At 35.6% G+C, this 23,095-nt stretch overlaps 2 protein-coding genes across 2 annotated transcripts in view; both read right to left on the bottom strand.

Moving 5' to 3' along the window:
- LOC120629698 (syntaxin-binding protein 5) overlaps positions 1-23,095 on the bottom strand; it is a 288,649-nt gene that overhangs the window by 159,264 nt on the left and 106,290 nt on the right. The window lies entirely within an intron of this gene.
- Positions 18,650-20,539, bottom strand: LOC120629695. Its single transcript, XM_039898675.1, has one exon. The coding sequence runs from the start codon at positions 20,300-20,302 to the stop codon at positions 19,316-19,318; it is 987 nt and encodes a 328-aa protein (XP_039754609.1). The 5' UTR covers positions 20,303-20,539; the 3' UTR covers positions 18,650-19,315.

The following is a 23,095-nucleotide window of genomic DNA, read 5'->3' on the forward strand; positions in this document are numbered from 1 at the left end:
CACCATCGAGGTCGTTAACCTACAAGCACGTTTCAAATTAAATATAAAACGCAAAAAAGGGTTCGATCCGAAAGGGCTCGCCATAAATATGGCATCACCCCGCCCCCTGCCGCCCCTGGGGCCACTCACCAATTTGTAGGATTACAGCATTACATCTGAGGCCTGGCAGCAAACAGGGTTTATGAGGCACAGATGCCTAATTTGTTTCCAAATCGGTTTTGTATCTCTTATTATTACCGCCCGATCACCAGACGTTCATAATTTTAGCAAAGAATATTAAGATAATTGGCCTTAATACAAAAAACTAGGCTAAAAGATTTGATGTGTAAGAAACCCGTTGAATATTACGCTTTAACTAAACGAACGTATGTAAATTAAAATGAAAGTTTTTTTTTACACCAGGATTTCATATTTGTCATACCCAAACTTTCACTTTACATCATGGAGATAAACAAACAATAACCGATCCGACATCTTCGGGCGTGCGTCATATTTGATTTAAACCAAACGTGTTTGTAAAATTTCAGCTTAATCGATCGTATGGAGTTCGATTTATTTTTATACAACATTACGTAAATTACGCCAAAAGCTATTATATTTTAGTTCATCATCATCATATCAACGCATTACCGGCCCACTACAGGGCACGCACGGGTCCACCACGCTGGCCCAGTGCTGATTGGTGGACTCCACACACCTTTGAGCAAATTATGTAGAACTCTCAGGCATGCAGGTTTCCTCACATAACTTAAAAAACTTCACTGGAGGTGGAGTGAAGCCGAGCTCCGCAAAGTATAAAATATAAATTCTGTTAAACAGTGATAATCAAATTAAAGTGTAAAACCAAATTTATAGTAGTGTATTTATGTATTCACGTTACATTTTATTTAAGTAAAAAGATAAATAATTGTGTGTAAAAGTTTTAGTAAACAAGCATTCTCTTCGACGCCGCCCGGAGCATACAGCGGGCTATAAACCCATACTAAACACCGGCGTAAAGTTTATGCCTCCGTTGTTATAGGAAAGGAGTGCGGAATAAAAGCTCAGGTTTCCGCTCTCACGATAACGATAACGTTACAACATTACAGCTTTCCGGGTAAAAAGGTAATTCTCCTAATACCTCGAAGGTAAACGTTCCTTTATATTATAATACTGGCTGTGCCCTACGGTTTCACCGGCAACATACTGCCACATACTAAGTCTTAAGACCTTCTTCAGTAAATCAACTACCTAACACTATGATTCAATATAAATACTAATAGTAGATAATAAAAAGAGCGTACTTTTTAAAACGCATTTCAACAAACAATTGAGCTGTGCCCATATAAATGGATTAAAATATTTATTAATCGGGCTATCATCGCTAATCTAATTAATGGATTTTAACAATATTAGCGGTGTAGGAGCTCGACTTCACTACCGGGGTGCCGAATTCGAACCTCTTACTTCTCTAAGTCATGTGCATTTTAAGTAATTAAAATATCACTTGTTTCAAAGGTGAAGGGAAAACATCGTGGGGAAATTTGCATGCCTGAGACTTCTATATAATGTTCTCAAAGGTGTGTAGGTAGAGTCCACCAATCCGCACTGGGCCAGCGTGGTGGACTATGACCTTAACTCCTTCTCATTGTGGGAGGAGACTCGTGCCGGTAATGGGTTGATATGATGATTATGATGATTTATTTATCATCGTTAGTTAAATCCTTCTGGCTATCGCCGTGTACTTCAGTTATTCAACCACGGTCCTACTCGAAGGTGATTTACGAGTTAAGAGCTGGTAACAGTTATTTCCTGGCCGAATTCGGCCACGTCGATCTATCCCCAGAGAGATTTTCCAACTACTAAAAAAAGGTTTATAATATTAAAGATAAATTCCGTTAGTGACGTAATATCCAGGTATACGCGTGGATTGCGCCGTTACCGTTAGTTACGGTAGTGATGCGAGCTAAACAGAACTAGAACAATGTGCCCCGCGAGTTGGGCCAGTGCCAAAATTTAGATTTTATACTGCGGGACGAAATAAACCTGTTTATCTAAGCACTAGATTTTGTTTGTAACTTCATCCGCATTGAGTTACCGTCGAATTCTCTTTAAAAAAAAAGCTTATATACCTAGCTTATGTTAATTATAAAAAAACTGCAATTTTAATTGACGCGTACATTACATGAAAATGTGTACATGATAGTGAGATGATGATATTTTCTACAACATTTTTAAGTCGGTGCCAAGCAAAATGTAAAAGAAATTACTAAGACTACAGATCTTCTATTTAAAGCCCACACAACGTACTGCATTATTTAGCAGCTCGGCTCGGTTATGGAGGTAACGAAAATATCACAGAGATAAATTATACAGGTTTTCTCATTTTATAGCCTTCGAAAATAAGATAATCTGTTATTGGGACAGATTAAATCGCTCAAACAGTCCCACCTGTCGTTAAATCGCGGGAGAGATCGCTATTAGGTTGGCGCTGGCGACAACATGCTTCTTCTGTTGACTTGATTGATCGCTCGGTGGATTATTCATCCTCAGCAAATTAATGTCCCACAGCTGAGCACAGCAGTCCTCTCTCATAGGGAAAAAGTTTCAGATCATGTACCCACCACGCTTCTCCTATGAGGGATGGTGGGCTGTTAACGGCTTAACCTGCTGTCTGGGGCACGAGGGTGGATAGCGCCAATTCACAAACTCCAAAATATTACTAAAGATTTCTTAAATAGCTCGTTGAGCCATTTTTAGCCCAATCCGGGAATCGATTTCAGGATCTCAATATCTGTATTGCAACATGGTGACCACTAGACCAACGAAGCAGTTTATTACTATAAATGCGTAAACATGCCCGTCCTTTGCTTACGTTTTTGTTACCAGGCTGTAACAAAAAATTGAACTTGATGAAAATTGAGAAAAAAATCTAAAGAAAAACTATATAATCATGATTAAATAGACGTTTTGAAACTCTGTGTGTCTCTCATAAAAAAAAAGTGTAGCCAAGACGTTTTCCTGTTAATGCTGGCAGATTTAATCGCTCGAATAGCGTATGTCGTTCCGGGACAGATCACCATTGGCCCAATTCAATCAACTGATTGATTATAAGATGGATTTTGTTATATTATTTTCACGTTTTAAATCACGTTTTACTTGGATAATTCATTTTATTAATAGATTAAGCTACCTTTTTTTACTACCACTCAATAAAAAGTATTGCGTAAGAATGTTTTGGTAAAACTTCTAATTCAAGCGCTTGTGATATATAATTGTCCTTACTAAATGATCGATTCAATCTGCTACCTATATACAAGGTAATGTAAAAGGTTACAATATCAGAGTTCATTGAACGTTATCGTAGAAAATTCTTATAGATCCGTAGCACTGCGACGCCCTAGCACATCAACTACAAAGTAAAGCTTAGAAACAACACCGCTTGTCACAGCTACATCGCACGACATTGTAGGACATCGTAGCATTGTAGAGAATCATAGTGTTGTAGTGACAACTGTAGCATAGCTACGCCGTAGCAATGCTACAATTTTGTTGACTCAAAATTAAAATAAACCTTTCAAGATAAATGTCTACTTAAAAGTTTTAAATTGTTTCTGGTTTATGTTTAAAACAAGTATATCAGTAGAGTCTCCATTTTAAGTTTTGTTCCCAAGTGTGGGTTGGTTTCCCAATGGTGCCAAGTTTAATGCACGCAATTTAAAATTTTAATTTTATCTAGGGTGGTCTGGTGGGATGATTAGCGGTTTTTTACCTAGTTTACCTAGTTACTATCCAAACGTAATATTATGCATGAATACATTTATATTTAATATACATAAATACATATAATATACAGATAAACACCCAGCCACTGTAAAATATTCATGTTCATCGCACAAACATTTTCCAGACGTGGGAATCGAACCAAAGCCTTGAACTCAGAAAGCAGGGTCGCTGCTCACGGCGCCAATCGGCCTTAAATAAGGCTAGTGATAAATCATGTTTCTATTGCAAGGCGATCAAGACTAAAGACCCAAATACAAATATTAAAACATCAAAGCCATTGCCTTAATGGTTTTCAAGTTATGGGTTACCAAAAGTCGCATGAATTCGCTCAGGCGGGCCCTTGAGTTATGAATATTCATTTAGTTATTCCGAACTTCGTTTCAGTTAGGTCAGGGTATCTTTCAAAGTGAAAGTAATTCTTTCTTTCTTTCTTTGATAAAGTAACTTTTTGTATAAAAAGTTAAGGCACATCAAAAAGTTTTATTGCTTTTGTACGCAGTCCGGACAAGTGTATTTACATATCGTTACCGCAAACGACCTTTGTTACAAAGTTTTTGATTTAATACACCTGAGAATTGTATGGCCCAATCACAAAAACTCTACAATATTTTACTAATCGAACAAAAAATATAACGTGCACCATCTTTGGCGATAGGGTGATACCTAGTTTTGCGACAGAACTCGTCCGGGAAGTGCCGGCATGCTTTTTTCTGCGTTGGGGCGTAGTTGCCGGTGTAATTACAGGTACATGAGGCTTAACACCGAAGTCTCTGGTTCACGATCACAGGTCATAAATATGTAGAACGTGTTCTTTGCGTGCCCTACGAGTGTTGCTCTGTTTCTAGGCGATAGATTTCCATAACCCCATCTGCTTGGTCGATCAATTATTACCACTGTAATGAAAAACAAAGAAACTAACCACGGCTGAAGTCTCTCGAAAGACAAACCATATACTTATTTTATACAACACGATAGCAAATTTTTCGAGACATCACTTTGTATTGCAACCGTCATCATGTATATATTTAAACAATTCAAAAATATATTTTTCAAGCAATAAAGCAGAGGGGTTCACTCGTGCATGCCCGGCGGCATATTTCACGTGCTGGAATAAAATACGTTTCGGCGAGTGCTCGGTGCTTGCGGTAAACAACTGTGCTCTACAAGTGCAGTTCTGAACACAATGAACTTTTAAAGCTTAATTCGCAATTTGTATTAAACGTAATCTTATAGAAAAGTCCTATTATAGTATAAAGGACTACGTAATCGATAAAAAAGTTTGGGTGTAGATTATTGCTCTAATCAGGTTGCTCTTCTAATAATTTAAAATGACATTGTGAGATGGTGATAACAAAAAAAAAACACCCTGATAAGTGTGTTGTGGGCTCCTTCTTAGACCAGGACGCGTTTGGAACCCTCGTAGCTTTAGTTTTAAGTTTACGAATGTGGTTATCGCCATCATCTCACTACCGTGTAATTCGTATGTACGCATCAAAAGTGCCACCTATGGGCCTTGAATAAAGATATTTTGACAGACAGACAGACTTTGACTTTAACAATAATACCCGACACATAGACAGATGTGAAGGTTTTTAACTGTTATTATTGATGGATCACAGCAAAGCTGCTTTGTGGCAAAAACAAGCATGGTAGTGGTACTTCCCCGGACGAAGTCTTACGAAGTATCACGGTAAGCTCTATTGCTACTAAATTGTAATTGACTGAATTTTACTACAACTTTTTATTTTCTATCAACACAGATTATCTAAATTTTGATCTTTATTTATTTTCTTTGATATCTTCAAATATCCGACTTTGGATTCTCTGGCCACAATAAAGTCAAAGTCAAAGTCAAAAATATCTTTATTCAAGTAGGCCCACAGGTGGCACTTTTGATGCGTCCATAAGAATTACACGGTAGTGAGATGATGGCGATAACCACATTCGTAAACTTAAAACTAAAGCTACGAGGGTTCCAAACGCGTCCCGGTCTAAGAAGAAGCCCACAACAAACTTAGCCGGGTGTTTTTTTTTTTTTTTGTTAGCACCATCTCACAATGTCATTTTAAATTATTAGAAGAGCAACCTGGTTAGAGCAATAATTTACACCCAAGCTTTTTATCGTTTACGTAGTCCTTTATACTATAATAGGACTTTTCTATAAGCTTACGTTTAATACAAACTTTGAACTTTTTAAGAGACATCTCCAAGATGACAATTGGTAGTTTATTGTAGAATTGTATGCAATTTCCTTTAAACGACTTATGAATTTTATGTAACCTAGTATATTGCACTGTAAGTTTATTCTTACTTCTAATGTTTAAATTATTGCAGTCACATTTTTTCTTAAATTTAGAAATGTTTTTATGAACGTACATTAAATTTTCAAATATGTACTGACTATACACTGTCATTATTTTAAAATCTTTAAATTTATCTCTCAATGACTCTCTCGGACCCATTTTGTAGATAGAACGAACAGCCCTCTTCTGCAGCACGAAAATAGTGCTAATATCAGCAGCATTACCCCAAAGTAAAATTCCATATGACATAATGCTGTGAAAGTAACTAAAATATACCAGTCTAGCATTTTCTACGTCGGTCATATGGCGTACATATCGAACTACCTTTTTCATATTAGAATTTATTTTTTTTTGTATTGAGGAGCATTATTCAATGTGCGCTGAATTTGTATACTTTTAAAAGCGCTTAAATACACTCTTGAATTTTGGCTGGCTCTTCTTGTGAGTAGAATTACTATTTGTTCCGAGAGTATAAACATTCGAATAAAATATCTGTCTTTTTCGAAATATTAAACACTGAACGCCACAATTTACAGAGACATTATCAGCATATTTTAAAATTGAGGTGTTCCGATAATCGATTCAGGCTGCATAAATATCCAGCTAACGTTTCCTTCTATATTCACCAGCTAGAGTTGTTCTAAAAGAATTATGTATAAAGGAAGTTTATTATGTAATTAGTAATGCTGCTGTTAAAAGTCAATATTGTATGCTAATAGAATGTTTAATTAACCATGTTTTACTATATTACAGTTACTAAAACTTATTGAAGTAATAATTTTCTAATAGACACAATTTGAATATTTCATTGACTATATATGTCTTATGTCTACATGTCTTCAAAGTTTACAATACAATAATTTAGTTTGAACATTTTTTTTTTCGTTATTAGTTTACATATTTAATTTTCAAGGTTCCCTCGCAGGTACTAGTTCACATAAGCTTGAATAATTTAAAGGGCGAATATGCTAAGTGATTAAGTACACAAGCGTTGATCCAACGAAGGCATTACCCACGATTTCCAAGCAGCCCGAATATCTTGGGATGTATCTTTTATTTAGACAAATAACCCGCAATCTCTCACCAACGCATCTGACAAAGCTCCTTAAAACAAATGTTTAACATTTTAACGTGTAGGTCTCTACTTCTTGTTTTGTAGAATTGTATAAATGAGCAACATGTTTGAATACACCTGTAATTCAATCGGCTCTGAGAGCATAGCGAAACAACTCTTAAGTAAAATAGGAGATTCACAACAATTATTCATTGTAGATGTTCCGGTTTCGCAGCGAAACGTGCGTAGAGGATACATTGCCGAAGATCTGATTGTGTGGAGTATAAGGATAAAAGAAATTATAAATTACACCATACAGATTCTCCTGCTTTTCGCGGAGTATAGCAAATTAAGCTTAATTTTGATAATATTTCATGGATTTCCGCACAGTAAAGCGTGCTATAATCCAATATAGATCCAATAAAATAGGTGATCAAGTGTCGAATTAGACTACACTATAAATCTAACGAATTTAGGGCCCCTAATTAGTAAAGTGAAAACACAGTTATTCAGTTAGAAGCCCACAGTCCACAGAATACCATTTCTATAGCACTAGTTAGGGTCATATTTAGTGTGTAGTCTTATTGGCACTTGACCTTGGTCTCCATTCTGGACTACAATTAATCTTGGATTAGAAGTACTTTCTGGTAAGCTGATTAAATATTACCCGAATCATCAGGTGTTCGAATTCTAAAACCTAAGAAACTTAATTTTTTTATATAAAATATGGTTAAAATCATTCTGTTCCCATAATGCCTTTACTTTATATGTATTAACCTATAAGTGCCCCAGTGGTAAAGGTAAAGAGTAAGGAGCCGATCCTCAGGCAGCGATGTGTAATATAAATCAGGTATCGGTAGGGTGGCTCATAAAGCTTAATGCGTCCTGAATATCTAAACTGTCGATTAAAGTTTCAAACTTACAGTAAAACTATACGACATTTGAGCCACTTTGTATGTACCAATGTGATATATATTCTAGACATCATGACTGAACATATAGACTTGCAAAAGAAGGTATGGGGAGAATTGAAAACGAAAGAGCTTAACTGATACCTTTTAGGTGTATTTTTTATTTTCACAGCAAAGTTTAGTTTCATTTCACGTACGTTCTACGAAATGCTCAATAAGAAAAGCACTAGAAGAAGTTAATATTTGCAAGCAATGTCTTTGAATATTTGCTTGAAATGTATTGCTCGATATTGTTGCTTTTTAAATAAGCTTAACATTGCCCGTAACTACGTGACTATGTTAGGAATATCTATTGACAATATTTGATTGACTACCATCACATCTTCAAGAAAACTAGCTGTTGTCCGCGACATCGTCCGCGCGTATTTTGTGTTTATTTGGCATTCCAAATATTTAAACAAATATTTTGGTATGCCAAATCCAAAGTGATACGAAAATCGAAAAAGTATGAATTTCAATGCATTCCAATTTTCAAGTTTTTCAGCTGAATGGTTTTGCAAAATTTATGTTGTCATTGCGTAATTAGCATTTGAATTCAACAACCTTGAAGTAGATAAGTTAAACGCGGGAAAACAGTATTGTCAAATCCATTTATTGCAAACTCTTGCGGAAAAAAAAGCATTTTAATAAAAAATCGGTGATCGTGGCTTGAAGTCTTTACATAATTTCGCTTAAATTATGTTTGATCAAAGCATCTGCGATGTTCAGTAAAATCTTAAATGAAAAGATATCTCAAGAATACAAATTTTATCCCGAGATAGCCAACACCGTGGAGTTTATTAAAGAATATTCATGCCGGTCAATATTTACCGGTTTTCTGCTCCGGTATGATCCTGGTGATATCTTATCAGATAAAGTTGAGCTTACAGCAATTTAGTGGAAAATTTATTGGTACTATTACCGTACTGAATAATGTATTGGTATTGAAATCGTTGGGTCTTTTTTCTTAAGAGGGCAGTACTGACGGACGGATTTTACCAATATTGCAATTTTCAATTCTACGAGTAGTTGTTAGCTCACTTTAAATAATATCGCGACGGGGTTTAAGATTACATCGTCGAACATTCGAAATACAGCGGCATGCGAATCTTTATGGGTTTTGAAAGTTAGACCTATCTTTACCTTATATTCGGTTAAACCAGTTGTTATTTATTTTATCCTACGCTGACGTGGTTCTAGCGGATTTAATTGAAGAAAAAATTCGGGATTCAGCTTAGTTCGACTCTACGTATGTTTTCGAAGTTAAAACTATGCTATGTTAAAGGCTGGATTTTAAGAATTCTGTTTCCCTCTCGCGGGTACAGAGTTCCGATACACAACTACGCACCCTCACTTTCTGAGTCAAGAACATTTTAAGCAAATTAACATCAACGATGTGGGAAAACAGCGTGAGGACACCTGCATGCCTGAGAGATCCCCATAATGTTCTCAAAGGCATGTGAAATCTAACAAACCGTACTTGGCCAGGGAGTGGTCCGAATCATTCTCACTCTTAGGGGAGACTTGTGCCTTGTAGTGCGTTAATATATACTATGCATTCTCATATTTGTCAAAAAAAAAAACAAACTACTGATAACAAAAGAAATTTTAAAAATAAAAAATCGAAACAGAAATCACAATAACTGTATGCAAATTGGAGTAACAATCTCGATGAGAACACGAAGGGCCAATAAAATATTCATAGCGAACTGTCGGTGAGAGTTGGGGAAATTTTAGCGAGTGGCAATATGGCTGCCGATTGATTGGCGGGAAACTCAACTAGCATTGCTCATCTTCCTTTCTATAATACACAGCTCTCAATCCGCTACCCTGGTTCTTCTTCGGTTCTACTCTTTGCTAATATACTCTAAAATACCCGGTCATAGCAATTTTTTTGTTTATTATATTGATTGATTAATAGCAATTTGACAAGGTGCGAACAGATGTTTTTAATACCCTCTGGTGAACAGAAACAACAGGCGCACTACTGACGAGAGTACGGGGATTCAGCACGCAATCTGCACACGATAGCAGACAGAATGAACAGGCTTCTGCTGTGGAAACTCGTGCAGAGACTTTTTAGTAAATAAATTCTAAAGTAGTTTCCTTTTTTATGCTTTTTATTTTATTTAATAAATCATTGTTGTCTGAGAAATAAAAAGTACGATGGAGGGAATGACTATGACTATTATGTGTGGTTACATGTTATAGGGCTTAAAGGGCGAGCTACAAACCCGGCTCATTATAAACTAAAGCAATTACAATAGCTGAAGTATGACTTCAAGTATATATACAAATAAGGTTAAAGCTATTTTATCAATAGTGTGCATACTACTTATAGTACATTGGTTTTGCTCAACTTTGGATAACTATAATTTGATTTATACAAGATATTTTATTAAATTTATCAATCATTTTAACAAATTTTCTCATAATTCTTATTTAATTAATAAATAGTTTGGATGAAATACTTAAAACTTGTTTCACAGTCAATGTTCATGACATTGTGACGGTGGGTATTTTGGTATATTTAATGGTGTATATTCGGATACACTTCAGTCTTGTATATTGGACACGAACGATGCAAAGATACCTCCCTTTTTAGTCTTATTAGTCGTTATCACTAGTCCACGTTACGTAAATCCAACTTAAATTGACCTTTGACATTTAGTCGGTATCGGATTGTATCGCTGAATCTACTTCGTTGAACTTTTCGTTTGAACATTTTGTAGCTTGCACGGGCGGGCGTCAGCTGATTGGCGGAAACTGACGCCCGCTCGACCTGAGTGTCGTTGTATTGCTCTTATTGTCACATGTGCTACGTGTGGTATTGAATGTTGGATTGCTCTTGCTGTCATCTACCTCGGGAACAATTAAATTGAAAATTACACTCAACAGTTCTATACAAGTTTGTAGTTCTGATTTATAAGTGGCTGATACAATTACTCACGACATCCTTACAAATCCATACTAATATTAAAAAATCGGAAAGTGTGTTTGAAATTGTTGCTTACTTTACGCCCTAAGTAAGCAACACATAGAATTGATTTATGGCATGGAGTCAGTCGAAAGAACCTAGAGTAACATAGGAAAACAAATCGCGAATGAAGAACGTGGGCAACAGCTACCTTCACGCCTTAATTTAGCAACCAATCAAGTTGACTTTTGGCGTACAGTTAGTTGAAAGGTCGGAGAGAGAGGTCGCTACCAGATGTAGCCAGCGACCAAACATTCGGCACTGACGGGTTAGTGGTTTATGGCTGAAACAGTAAGCATAGCGTTAAAAGTCTGCTGAGGTAAGGTTAAACACATAGCGTGTTTAACCTTACCTCAGCAGACCTTTGACTGAGTAAAGTCAAAGTAAGCTTTATAGATCTTAATCACAGGGAACAGCGACTGATCCTATAATTGTGTTATTTTTTAGATAACACTCAGAAATGTATAAATTTCAAGGTCTATGAAATGCGCATTGGTAAGATGTCGAAAAGCCCGCGCATTCTCATGAATATTTTTATAATGTTCAAACAATATTGATTAAAAGAAAGTGCCAAGTATAGAGGCCCTTCAGAGACACGGGTAGCGCCCTAGAACTCCACTCAACCCCTAGCGCGGTCAAACACCCGTCAATTCCAGTGTGAGGGGCTGCTTCTTTTTTTTACGTTGTTTCATAAATTATCATAAGCTTGCTCAGCCTACAGATGTCCCACAACTGGGCATAACCCTCCTCCGCCGATCAGTTTGCACTTTGCACCGAAAGACATAACTATGGATGTATTGCTTATTTCTAAAAACTTTTTAAAAATTTACTTACTACTATTAAATTACTACAAGTTAGCTTCTTTGGCTACAGCCTCACCCGGTAAGTGGTAATGCAGTCTAAGGTGATAGAGAGCTAACCTGTTAGGAAGAATGTCAGTTATTTGAAACCTCTCTGCGCAACATCGTATCGTGACGCTAAACCGCTTAGCGGCGCGTCTTCGTCTGTGGTAATTGGCCACGGACATCCTCAAATTGTCCCTGCCGGAAACCGAATTCGGGACCTCCAACTTAAAACCAAAGCGCTTACCGCTGCGTGCAGGGTAGTCGTCGAAAGATTTCCGAACTCTTTCAAATCAAAGAAAATCAGGTTGCAATTTCGGATTGAACTACTAATTTTGCGAGTACTATACTGCGCATTTTAATGAAAGTCAAAGGACGTGCTAACTATAGAATTCATTTAGATGAAAGTGTAGCACCCTCCCGTCCACTCCTACCCCACGCGCACAAAACAACCACCAATGTCAAAGGTTTGAGTGACTCTTTCATTAACGTTTGTATTCCCGTTTAACACGATTTACTTTTAGTTTAAAACTCGCTTTACCGTGTTTACGTCGTTATTCTGTAGTTAAATGCTAAAATATTTAAATGAAACAGTTAAAAATATAGCCATATTTCTAAGACAACCAAACTATGTATCTAGTTGTGTAGTCAAGTGGTGTAGTTGCTTCCGCAAAGAGTTAAAAAATACGTCATAGGCAGGCCTTATTGAATGATGTCCGTTTTCTTTATTAACTCTATATGTAATCTGTTAATAAGTTGCTTAGCAAAGTAGTTATTTAATATATTTGTTAAAAACTGTATGGATATTTTTTACAATAACAAAGTTGCTAAGTAATGAATCTATAAATTACTTATATTATAAAACTTTGAAAACGGACTTTAGAAAAGTTGACTGAGTTTTAAACAATTTTTTTGGAATAAAAATAATAATATATTTTTTGGATAAAAATATATCAAAAGAAGCATATTTATTTTTCCATACAAACGAATTCAAAATATTCGAAGGATTTACTTACGGCAAGCCTATTCAAGATAAAAGACCGACACGCGCATAGTACCTACGCTACGCGACGCGTACCTAATAAAGTGACAGGAGTCACATGATTTTAAATGTGATGATGATGAGGGCTGTATAGGATTTCCTTCAGTAAAAACTATAGCAGTCGTTTATTCAAAAACTAAAAGGTTTTCGGTTTCACAGAAGTCTCAGAGATAGTACATAAGGCACCTAAAGCTAAAGCCTGTGAAGCATTATTTCGGTTTTTTATTTATATGTTGATTAATTGAATACACTTTTATTGTACACCACGGAGAAAATTCACAGAGGTACATAAAAAATAGCACAATCATGTAGAAGGTACAATTTGGCGGCCTTATCGCTATATAGCGATCTCATTCAGGCCACCAAAGGCATACATAGAAAATGCTATAGAAAATTGGTAGGTGGTACAACGTATAAATAAGTAAAAAAATATTATTTAACTAAATAAACATATGACATAGTACATATTAAACAACCAATAATGATGTAATATAAAAATATAATATATATTCCATACATATATACAAACGCAAATACTCTACTATAAATGCATAATATAAAGATAAAAGAACCCTCAAAAAGATATACAACACGAAATAAATAAAATAGATTACAGTGAACATTTACGCCGCCATTTTTTTAAAACAATTATTATCTTTCGAAATTCAAATTTAAAAAAGTCAATTATTTCAAGTAGGTATATTATGTAAGCACGTTTGAAACGTCAAATCAGTCCATTTGTAGTGACTCTACCAACGGTTCGAAAGGCAGATTTTACCGAGAAGAGCCGACAAGAAACTCAGCAGATTGCTCCGTTTCAACTTCATTTTACAGTTTTCATTCATTAAAATGTTTGCATTTTGTGGGAAATGAGGGCGGAGCGGCCTGCTTCCAAGTAGCCTTGTCATGAAGGAATTTATGGAAAGATTCGCGTGATATATGTTTTTATATTGACCGGAAAACTGTTTCCTGCGATATGAATATAGTTTCAATATCAGCATCTTTGTCCCATGATGAAATCCTCTTAGACATTGCACTATGAAAGTACGCAAAGTAAGCAAGCCTAGCTGTTTCAACATCAACGACCTGTCGAATTGTTCTGACTGCATAGACAGCCAAACTTAGTGTAACCGCTAGTGTATTTACTGGCACCCCACTGAAGCTCACAACCAAAGGTCACGCACAGAAAAACTGTTTTACTTTGATAGCAAACACCAAGACGTAGCTTAAGGCACAAACTTTACTCTGTACGTGTGTCCAAGCGCCAATATTATTGCTATACTGCTCGTTTCACTTTTTGTAAGTTTCATCAATGTGTAAAGTGTTAACTTTAAATATTTGAAAGTAATTTCTGACTTTTCTTGCGTCATTTCTTTTAGACTTATGTTTTCTTCTTAAGCCAGACTATCTTTCTTCTCTCTGATTGATGTCATTCCGGCCAAAAAAATATAAAATTAAAACATATACCTCTCACATGTGGTACCTAAATCAGCTTAGTAACATTTCCATCACGTCAGTTTACATTACAACTAATATTAAACCTTGCAAACTTTTAATTGGCTTTGTCTGCTTCCGTTGAGCAACAAACCGATCGTGAGTAACTGAAAGTTATTTAATAATAACTCCATTTAATGCTCTAACTAGCTCGGATGTTCGCCGTCAGCTACAGCCCACGCGATTTAAAACTATATAATTGTCACGTGGTCACGATGTTTTTGCCCTAAACTCTAAATCATCAGTTCAATAATGCTAAGACAACCGTAGTCTCTTGAATACAAGGTGTACTTTTACCTACACTTGGAGGAAATATCTTTCTTTATAAAAATATTTCGGCACGTTCAAATATACTTTATATTAAAAAAAACTCACATTACGGATACACAACATAGCAGAAAATTTTAAGCATGCAAAGGCGGTCTTATTTGTGCAAGCAATTTCTTACAGGCAACCTATAAAAGAAGAAGAAGAAGATAAAAGAACCTGCGTCAAGAGAGCAGGACTATTAGCGTACTATTAATATATAAACCATCTGTCAGTTTAAGTACATGAGATGGAATAAGAAGTAGATACTATCATATGTTGATGAAGCAAAGGTTATGTCACATAATATTACCTTAAAAAATCAGAAATTGGTTGTCTTTTTCAAAAATATTAACTTTAAAAAACCACTGCAACCCTAAACATACATACTATATAGTTACATGTATGTTAAACGTATTGATTAAATATAAGAAAAAGGTAAAACCGCTAATATTGCTATTGGGAAATCCACTCATTTGTTATTTGTGAAATAAAGCATCAGTAGGGAGAGTATTAAAAGAGGTATTTAATTGATTGTACAGAAGTTAATAGGAGTGACTGTGAGTTCATTCATAGATTTTTTAATTAAACGAATAGTAATTTTATTTCAATAGTATTATCGCAGATTAGGTCACCCTGTCACAAATGTGTCAAATCCATGGCTGCTAACTTATGAATCGAAAAACTAGGCCCGAACACTTATTTTATGCACCTCTTGATATGGGTATAAATAGAAAGTTTTTGCTGGGAAATACATTTAATTATTATTAATTATTTTACATAAGTACCGAAATAAAATTACCTACTTATATCACACGCCTTACTAAACTATTTTTATAGCATGACTTTAAGATACGAAGCTAATATTGTACGAGAGTAGACAAAGGAGTAAAGACACCCATACAGTGTCGTGCCCCGGGCGGAGTCGTTAGAGCCCCTCCTCATTATAAAACGTACTAACACTTTATATTTAAATAAGCCAGCGCAATTAGAAACTACTTTGAATACGTAGGATATGAATTTATTTATTTATTTATTTATTTATTTGGGTTCACAAACAACATCACAGTATCACATTACACAATGGTATCCATAGTACAAATAATTACTCACTGCGGCGTCAACTGCGTAAACCACATATTACAAGAAATATTTGTTAATGGGGCTTATTCAAAAGCTAATAAAACATTATTGTTGCAACATTTTCTACAAAAATACAAACAAAAAAAATATAAGAAGGAGATCTGTAATATTATTTATGAATATCTTGTGATCGCAAAACTTTGCCTGTAACAATAATTGATTATCACCCGGAATACTAGTATATAAATTTAATTTTAAGACTATTTTAAACAATCTATGACCGCCTTCTTAAAGGCGCCTATTCGCGTAGAAAAAATGTCTATATTATTAAAGTTCTCGTTATATGATTGTGTCATTCTAAATAATGGAGAACGCTTGCCTGCATTGGTGCGACACATAGTAGTAGCAAAAAGCTGATGCATTCGATTCTTTCGTATTGGAGTTCTAAATGGTATTCTATAACAAAGTTTTCGGGTTAAGGTAAGACGGTCATATTTATTATGACACAAGTCATATAAGAGCATCGCTTCCAGTTGTTTTCGTCTAGACTTAAGGTCAAGTAGGTTATACTTTTTAAGCAGTTGGTCATACGAGAGGTAACTCTTAGTACGTTTGTAATGCAATCTGCGTAAAAATTTTTTTTGTACAGTCTCAAGGCTCTTATTATATTTATCATAATAAGGGTTCCAGATACAAACGGCGTATTCTATTTGTGAACGTACTAATGTCTTATACAGGTGTATATACGTTGTGGCTCGTTTAAAATTATTACTAGCTCTCATTATAAAACCGTACATTTTATAAGCTTTATTTATAATATTTATGACATGTGAATCTAGGTGTAGTTTACTGTCCAAGGTTATTCCTAGGTCTTTAATTAAATCAACTTTTTCCAGACTAACTCCACAAAGTAAATACGTAAAATTGCTACTAATATTTTTTTTAGTAAAAGTTATATGTTTACATTTGTTCAGGCTTAAATTTAATTTATTGTCTGTACAATATGCTGTGAATCTATTAAGATCGGCTTGAAGAAGGCTATGATCCTCTGTCATTTCAATAGTTTTAAATATTTTAAGGTCATCTGCGTAAAGGAGTATTTTACTGTTTTTGAAACATTTATGTATATCATTTATAAATATAATGAATAAAAGAGGCCCAAGAATAGACCCTTGTGGAACACCAGAAGTTATCACAGCCGTCTTCGAGACATGACCATTAACAAAAACTTTCTGACTGCGATTTCTTACGTACGATCTGAACCATCGCCACAGATCACCACGTATACCGTTATAGGCCAACTTTTCCAATAAGCGTTTATGATCCACCCTATCGAAGGCTTTTTGGAAGTCTGTATAAATGGTATCTGTCTGTTTATTATTATCTAAATTTTCAAATAATTGTGTTGTAAACACAAGAAGGTTAGTAACTGTGGAACGTTTTTGTACAAATCCATGTTGTTGTGGAATAATGATATTGTGTAGTATAGGATAAATTGAATCATGTACAATTCGTTCAAAAAGTTTAGACAGCACAGGTAATATAGAAATCGGTCGGTAGTTTTCTACATTCCTTTTTGATCCCCCCTTATGTACGGGCACTATACGTGCTATTTTCCATTTTTTTGGGAAAATGCCTTGCTTCAGACACATGTTGTACAAGCTATGAAGCGGCTTGTAGATAGTTACGGCTGTAGACTTGAAAAAAATTGAAGGGATGTTATCCAAGCCCGGACCTTTTGTAACATCTAGTGTATTTAAAGCTTTACGGACATTTTCAACAGTAATATTGATTTGACTAATAATGTCACATGCTTCTTCGACTTCACCTGTGTGCTCAATTTTCTCCATAGTAAAATCATCATTTAGATCCGATGGTACAAACACGGAGCTAAAAAAATCAGAAAATAGATTACATACCTCGGACGGTTTATCAGCTGTAATATTTTTGTAAAATACTTTACTTGGGATACTAAAGCTTTTTTTTCTATCTTTGAAGTAAGTCCAAAAATGTTGCGCATTAATTTTAATACTATCCTCAATTAAGTTCATATATGCTTTAAAACGTTTTTTAGATTCTTTCTTAAAGCGTAGTCGTAGTAGACAAAATACTCTATAATCCGATATATTATTAAATTTTTTCCAATTAATCCAGGCTTTTTTTTTATCTTTGAAAATATGAATTAAAGAGGAGTTGAACCAAGCAGGATAATCCCTTGTTTTAATCGTTTTAGATGGGATATATTTGCATATAAGTCCATAAATTATCTCATAAAAAGTGTCAACTGCACATTCAGCCGACTTGTTTTGAAAAAACTTTACCCAATCAGTGCAAGATATTTCTTTGTTAATTATTGTATAGTCAGCATTTTTAAAACAATAATACTTTTGAGTGTTTATTGGAATAGATGATTTTTTGATAAAAGGTAATAGCACATAGAATGGTGGGTGATGTCCATCAGGCGGAACTAGAGTAGTTGGTGCGTTTGAAATAACGCAATCTTTTTCAGTAGAAATAAAAAGATCTAAAATTTTGCCGCTATTATTTACTAGGCTATTAAATTGTGCCAGATTCATAGCAGCCATAAATTGGCATAAATGTTGGCCAGTTAAACAATTAATGTTATTTAAATGTGGTTCCATGGACGCACCATTGCGGCTCCATGTTATCGCAGGCATGTTGTAGTCGCCGGCAAGGTGAATGTTACAGTAATCAATATTCTGTAATATTTCTTGAAGATAATTAAAATAAGTTAAGTATATATTATATTTTTGGTTAGGAGGGATATATGTTACGCCTATGATATGCCTACCGGCGGTGGTGATTATCTCAAGAAGTACATAGTCAACGATAGGGTGGGGAGGCGCTAAGTTGGTTTGTGTTATCGATAGCATGAGTGGCGTAGCAGCCAGCGAGCGATGCACGGCAATCAGAACACCCCCGCCGTCTCTCCGTTCAGTTGCAGCTCGGTTCCTATCACAACGGTATACGTGGTATCGCGAATCAACAAATTCATTGTCAAAGATATCACTAGTCAACCAAGTTTCTGTCAATAGTATTATGTCATAATCGTACATAAGAATGCTCATATATAGCGTGTGGAGTTTAGTCCGTATTCCACGACAATTCTGGTAATATATTGAAAGGACTTTATCCATTAGAAAAGAAAATAAGTGTAATAAGTATTACCGCTATTATTAACTTTCCATAGGACAGGATCGACAGTATTATTGTTATTAGAAACATGTAATAAAGTTTAATAGTAAAAATGAAAATATTATTTATAATGGAATTATTTAGTTCACTAAAGATATATTCTAAGTGTGTATAATGTTTACTTACATGTGAGCCACTGTATCCGACACAAACTGCATGAGAATTTTCGTTACCTAAAACTAGCAATAAAAAAAAAAAATGTTTTTGTTCACTGCTTAATACTAATACCATATTATAAATGAGTGACAAGCAATTTAATAACACCACAGTTTTTGTAACGCAATTATTTAAGCTTCGAGACGATGTCTTCTTTTGTCCGTATAGCCAAGACGGGTGACGTGTCAGTCTTGCGAGCCAGTATAGTGCCGTGCTTAACCCAAGTATATGCGTAATCATGCTTCTTTGCGTGTTCCCGGCACTCACGAAAAAGTAATTTGTTCATCAAGGTAAGGTGCTCATTGACATATATAGCTTGTCTGGTACCGGTAATCAGGAGATGCTCAGTGTTCAGGTATCTTTTAGCACGGCAGGCTGCTATGATATTATCACGTAAAATTCTGCTGGAAAGCTTGACAATCACGTTCTTGGGTCGGGACTGGGTGGTTGCATGTGGTACTCTGTGGACTGCAATAATGTTGGCGGGTGTAATCGGGCAGTTTACTGCTGCTCCCAAATTTATTATCATACCGACTAGGTTTTCATTGCGCCGCTCAGGTAGATTAGCAACTTCAATATTACATTCCCTGGATTGCTGCTCCATGGCCGCCATCTTGTTCTCTAGTTTAAGCAGCTGTTCCGGTAGGGTTTCTGTAAGCGCATTGCGTTTTTCTAGCGAACATAGCCGGGTATCGAATAAGTCCTGGCGATCATTTGCAGCACACATAGATTTATCCATTTCATGTAGCCGCTCTTTCACGTCATTTAAGGAGTCTTTGATAGACGAGTTATCCGAGCGTAGGCCGAGGACTGTTGAGTTAATATCAGCAAGGCTTGCAGTAACTTTTAATAATTCATTTGACAGCGCCGTTTTGATTGCGGTTGAAACCGTATTACTGATAGATTCGTCAGCTTTGCAGCACCATGCTGCAACGTGTTCATTGAACTTTTCTTCCATCGTCGTGAAGTGATACCCTTCGTCACAGTCTCGTTTGCGTTTGCGCATCAGCTCTTTGTTACGCATACCCACGAAACAGCTATCATCTATCGAAGACAAGTCCGGCGAAGATGTACACTTTGGTATACATGTAGGCGGTGTGCGTTGCAAATCCATATCAGATGATAGGTATTCGTTGTCGTAGAATTCAGCGGGGGTGAAGTGAGGGCGTCCTTCAGTTACGACCGGCACATGCGATGCCAGAAAAGGATGGCAGTAGAGATAAATGTTTTTCTAATGGAATTTTTCGATGCACAATTGAAACACTGCACTCAATTAAAGAACTTATTACGATTACATTAAGTTCGAGATTTCCTTCTAATCAGTGTGACTATATTGCAAGAAATTAATACAGCGTCCACTCTTAAACGAGGCCCGAAAGCGAGAATGAATATTTTAAAACCCTGCGGTAGAAATTTAATTATACATATATTATTGCATGAGAGCATTAAAGCTGCAGCATTTCATTTCTATCGCGAAGTTACATACAAAAGATACAAAGATCTTAACCAAATCATCAACAAATTAAAATGAGAATCACTTTAAAACAAAGAAACATTTTCCTTTTTGAACATGCATACACCTGATGGTGAAAGGAAAACCATCACCTATATACTTAGCAATACTTCGTACTTCGAGGAAAACACCCTACAAAGTACCGCAATGTGTTCATGAACCTGTAGCGTAGGTGTTAAGCCCCCATGTGCCTGTAAAATTCAAAATTCATTTATTTCAAGAAGGCCTACTTTATAAGTACTTTTGAAACGTCAAGTATGTATGTTTGCTACACTTTGACTCTACCACCGTTTCGTAAAGCAGATTCTACCTAGAAGAGCCGGCAAGAAACTCAGAAGTTGCAATTTGTGCATTTATTCAAATGCACAAACAAGTGTACGACACTTTTCCTTAAATTCAGTTATTTCAAGAAATGTTCGTGCATCCGCGCTTTTAACCGATTCTGAGGAAACTTAGCACAACGTGCAGGTTTTACACAATGCGTGAACAAGTCTTTTGTCAGTAGATCTGTATTTTTTTGCGAGTCTCTATTCAGCTGTTGTATAAGGAAGTTTGTTGCTTAGTTTATAATTATTTCATTTAGAAACGGAGTAACTAATTTCGTTTGCGTTTGGGAAGCAAATCCTCGGAGGCAAATTTGAAAACCAAAGCTGTTCGGTACTATTAGTAAAAATAAGATAAATTAGAATATTATATATTCATCTTTTAAACTTGATTAAAACTTTTTAAATACAACACTTCTTACAAGCTTCCACTGAAAAGCTCTTTTAAAAACTTCGAAGTTTAAAAGATGTGATATTTAAAGAGAAACTGATATAAACTCAGCACCGCACTACTTTTCAGGATCCTCGCAGTAAACTTTGCAATTTATAATTTCATATTCGTGGCAGCTTTTTAAAATATCTTTGTAAGACGTTGTCTTCATTATTGAGATGTAAACATTAAAAAATATCGAAACAATAAATCAGAACAACCGTATATAATATGACGAGATAGCCTAGTGGGGATTTCAGGGAGACCGATTACAATCGTGCTTGCGTGAGGAAACCTGAGAGTTCTCCATAAGTTTCTCTAAGGCGTACGAAGTCCACCATCCGCACTGAACCAGCATGGTGGACTACGGCCTAAGCCCCATTGTGGGAGAAAACCTGCGTCCCGATTAGCGGACTGCTAATCGGTAGTTAATGGTATTCAGGTACCTACAGGTAATACTCCAAAGTAAGCATAACGTTGCAATAGTTATGCAGTGTTAAGCAATGTTCAATAGTCAAGATTTTCAATGCTTTTCCTAGATGGCGCTGTGTGAACATTAGTTTGCGCTATCGTATGCCCCAACTCATTTTATATAGTCAATAAGACGCATTATTAGTTCGATCTTCCAACTAATTCAATCAAGTGTGATGCAAGACACATGTCAGTGCAAGATTATTATTTCAACCTAAAGCCCCTAGTACGCGACGCGAGTTCAAAGCTGCATGGTGGGCTTGAGTGTAAACGGTTACATTTTAACTAACAGCACCAAAAATGTTCAGAGTTTGAAAATAAAAACTCCGTAGCTATTCTGACACTATGCCACTTTTATTTGTAACAACATAAATATTTTATTCAAAATAATAAAATATGTGTTCATTAAACGTAGATAAGGTTCCACCAGGCTATTACAAATTTCATAATAGCAGATATAATGAGATAAGAGAATAGATACCTAGAGATAAAAGCGCTTTTGTGAAATGCCACTAAATTTAATAATATCTACTCACAGAATTAAGGACATACAGAAACCGAGTACACGACTAATATTGAAGCATCAAAAACCACTCCACTTTAGGTTGGTTTCCCGCACAAACGATTAGTCACTTTATACCTCTAAGCAATTGACAGTAATTATTTTACCTTTTATGTTCTAAGCAAGCAAGTGTTACTTGTATCTACATCGTATCGCCCTACTGCTCCTTCCAATATGATGTGGATAGTGTTGTGGATTACATATTAATCCCATTTTTTTATTTTTTAAATTTAAGAGCTATTGTTGTAATATGTAATAGTTTTTGTCCCAAATGTAATTGTGAGCTACCTACATTCCGTGAGTGTAGAGTGAGACGTGCGCGGGGCGTTTTTAATGTTTTTGGACACAATGCACTGCATGTAATAATGGTTGGATGAGGATTCTGTATATTTTTAATTCTATATAAAACGACAAAGTTTTTAAAGGCTATGCAGCAACAAAACGGACGTAAAGTTAGGAGTAGTTCGATTACAGCTCTACAGTTGCGCCGTTTCATAGTTCCGTTACTTACTTGAAACTTTCAGCACCAACCCTTTGGCGATAGTAATTAGAAGCGTTACCTGTAAGAAGGAAAGTTTATGGTTAGTTTCATTTTTACCTTTTGATCT

Source organism: Pararge aegeria, chromosome 15, assembly GCF_905163445.1.
Source record: "Pararge aegeria chromosome 15, ilParAegt1.1, whole genome shotgun sequence".
Lineage (NCBI taxonomy): Eukaryota > Metazoa > Arthropoda > Insecta > Lepidoptera > Nymphalidae > Pararge > Pararge aegeria.

Bases quoted from the DNA above. Each gene is read 5' to 3' on its own strand.
- LOC120629695 (XM_039898675.1), bottom strand. From the start codon at position 20,302: ATGGATTTGCAACGCACACCGCCTACATGTATACCAAAGTGTACATCT.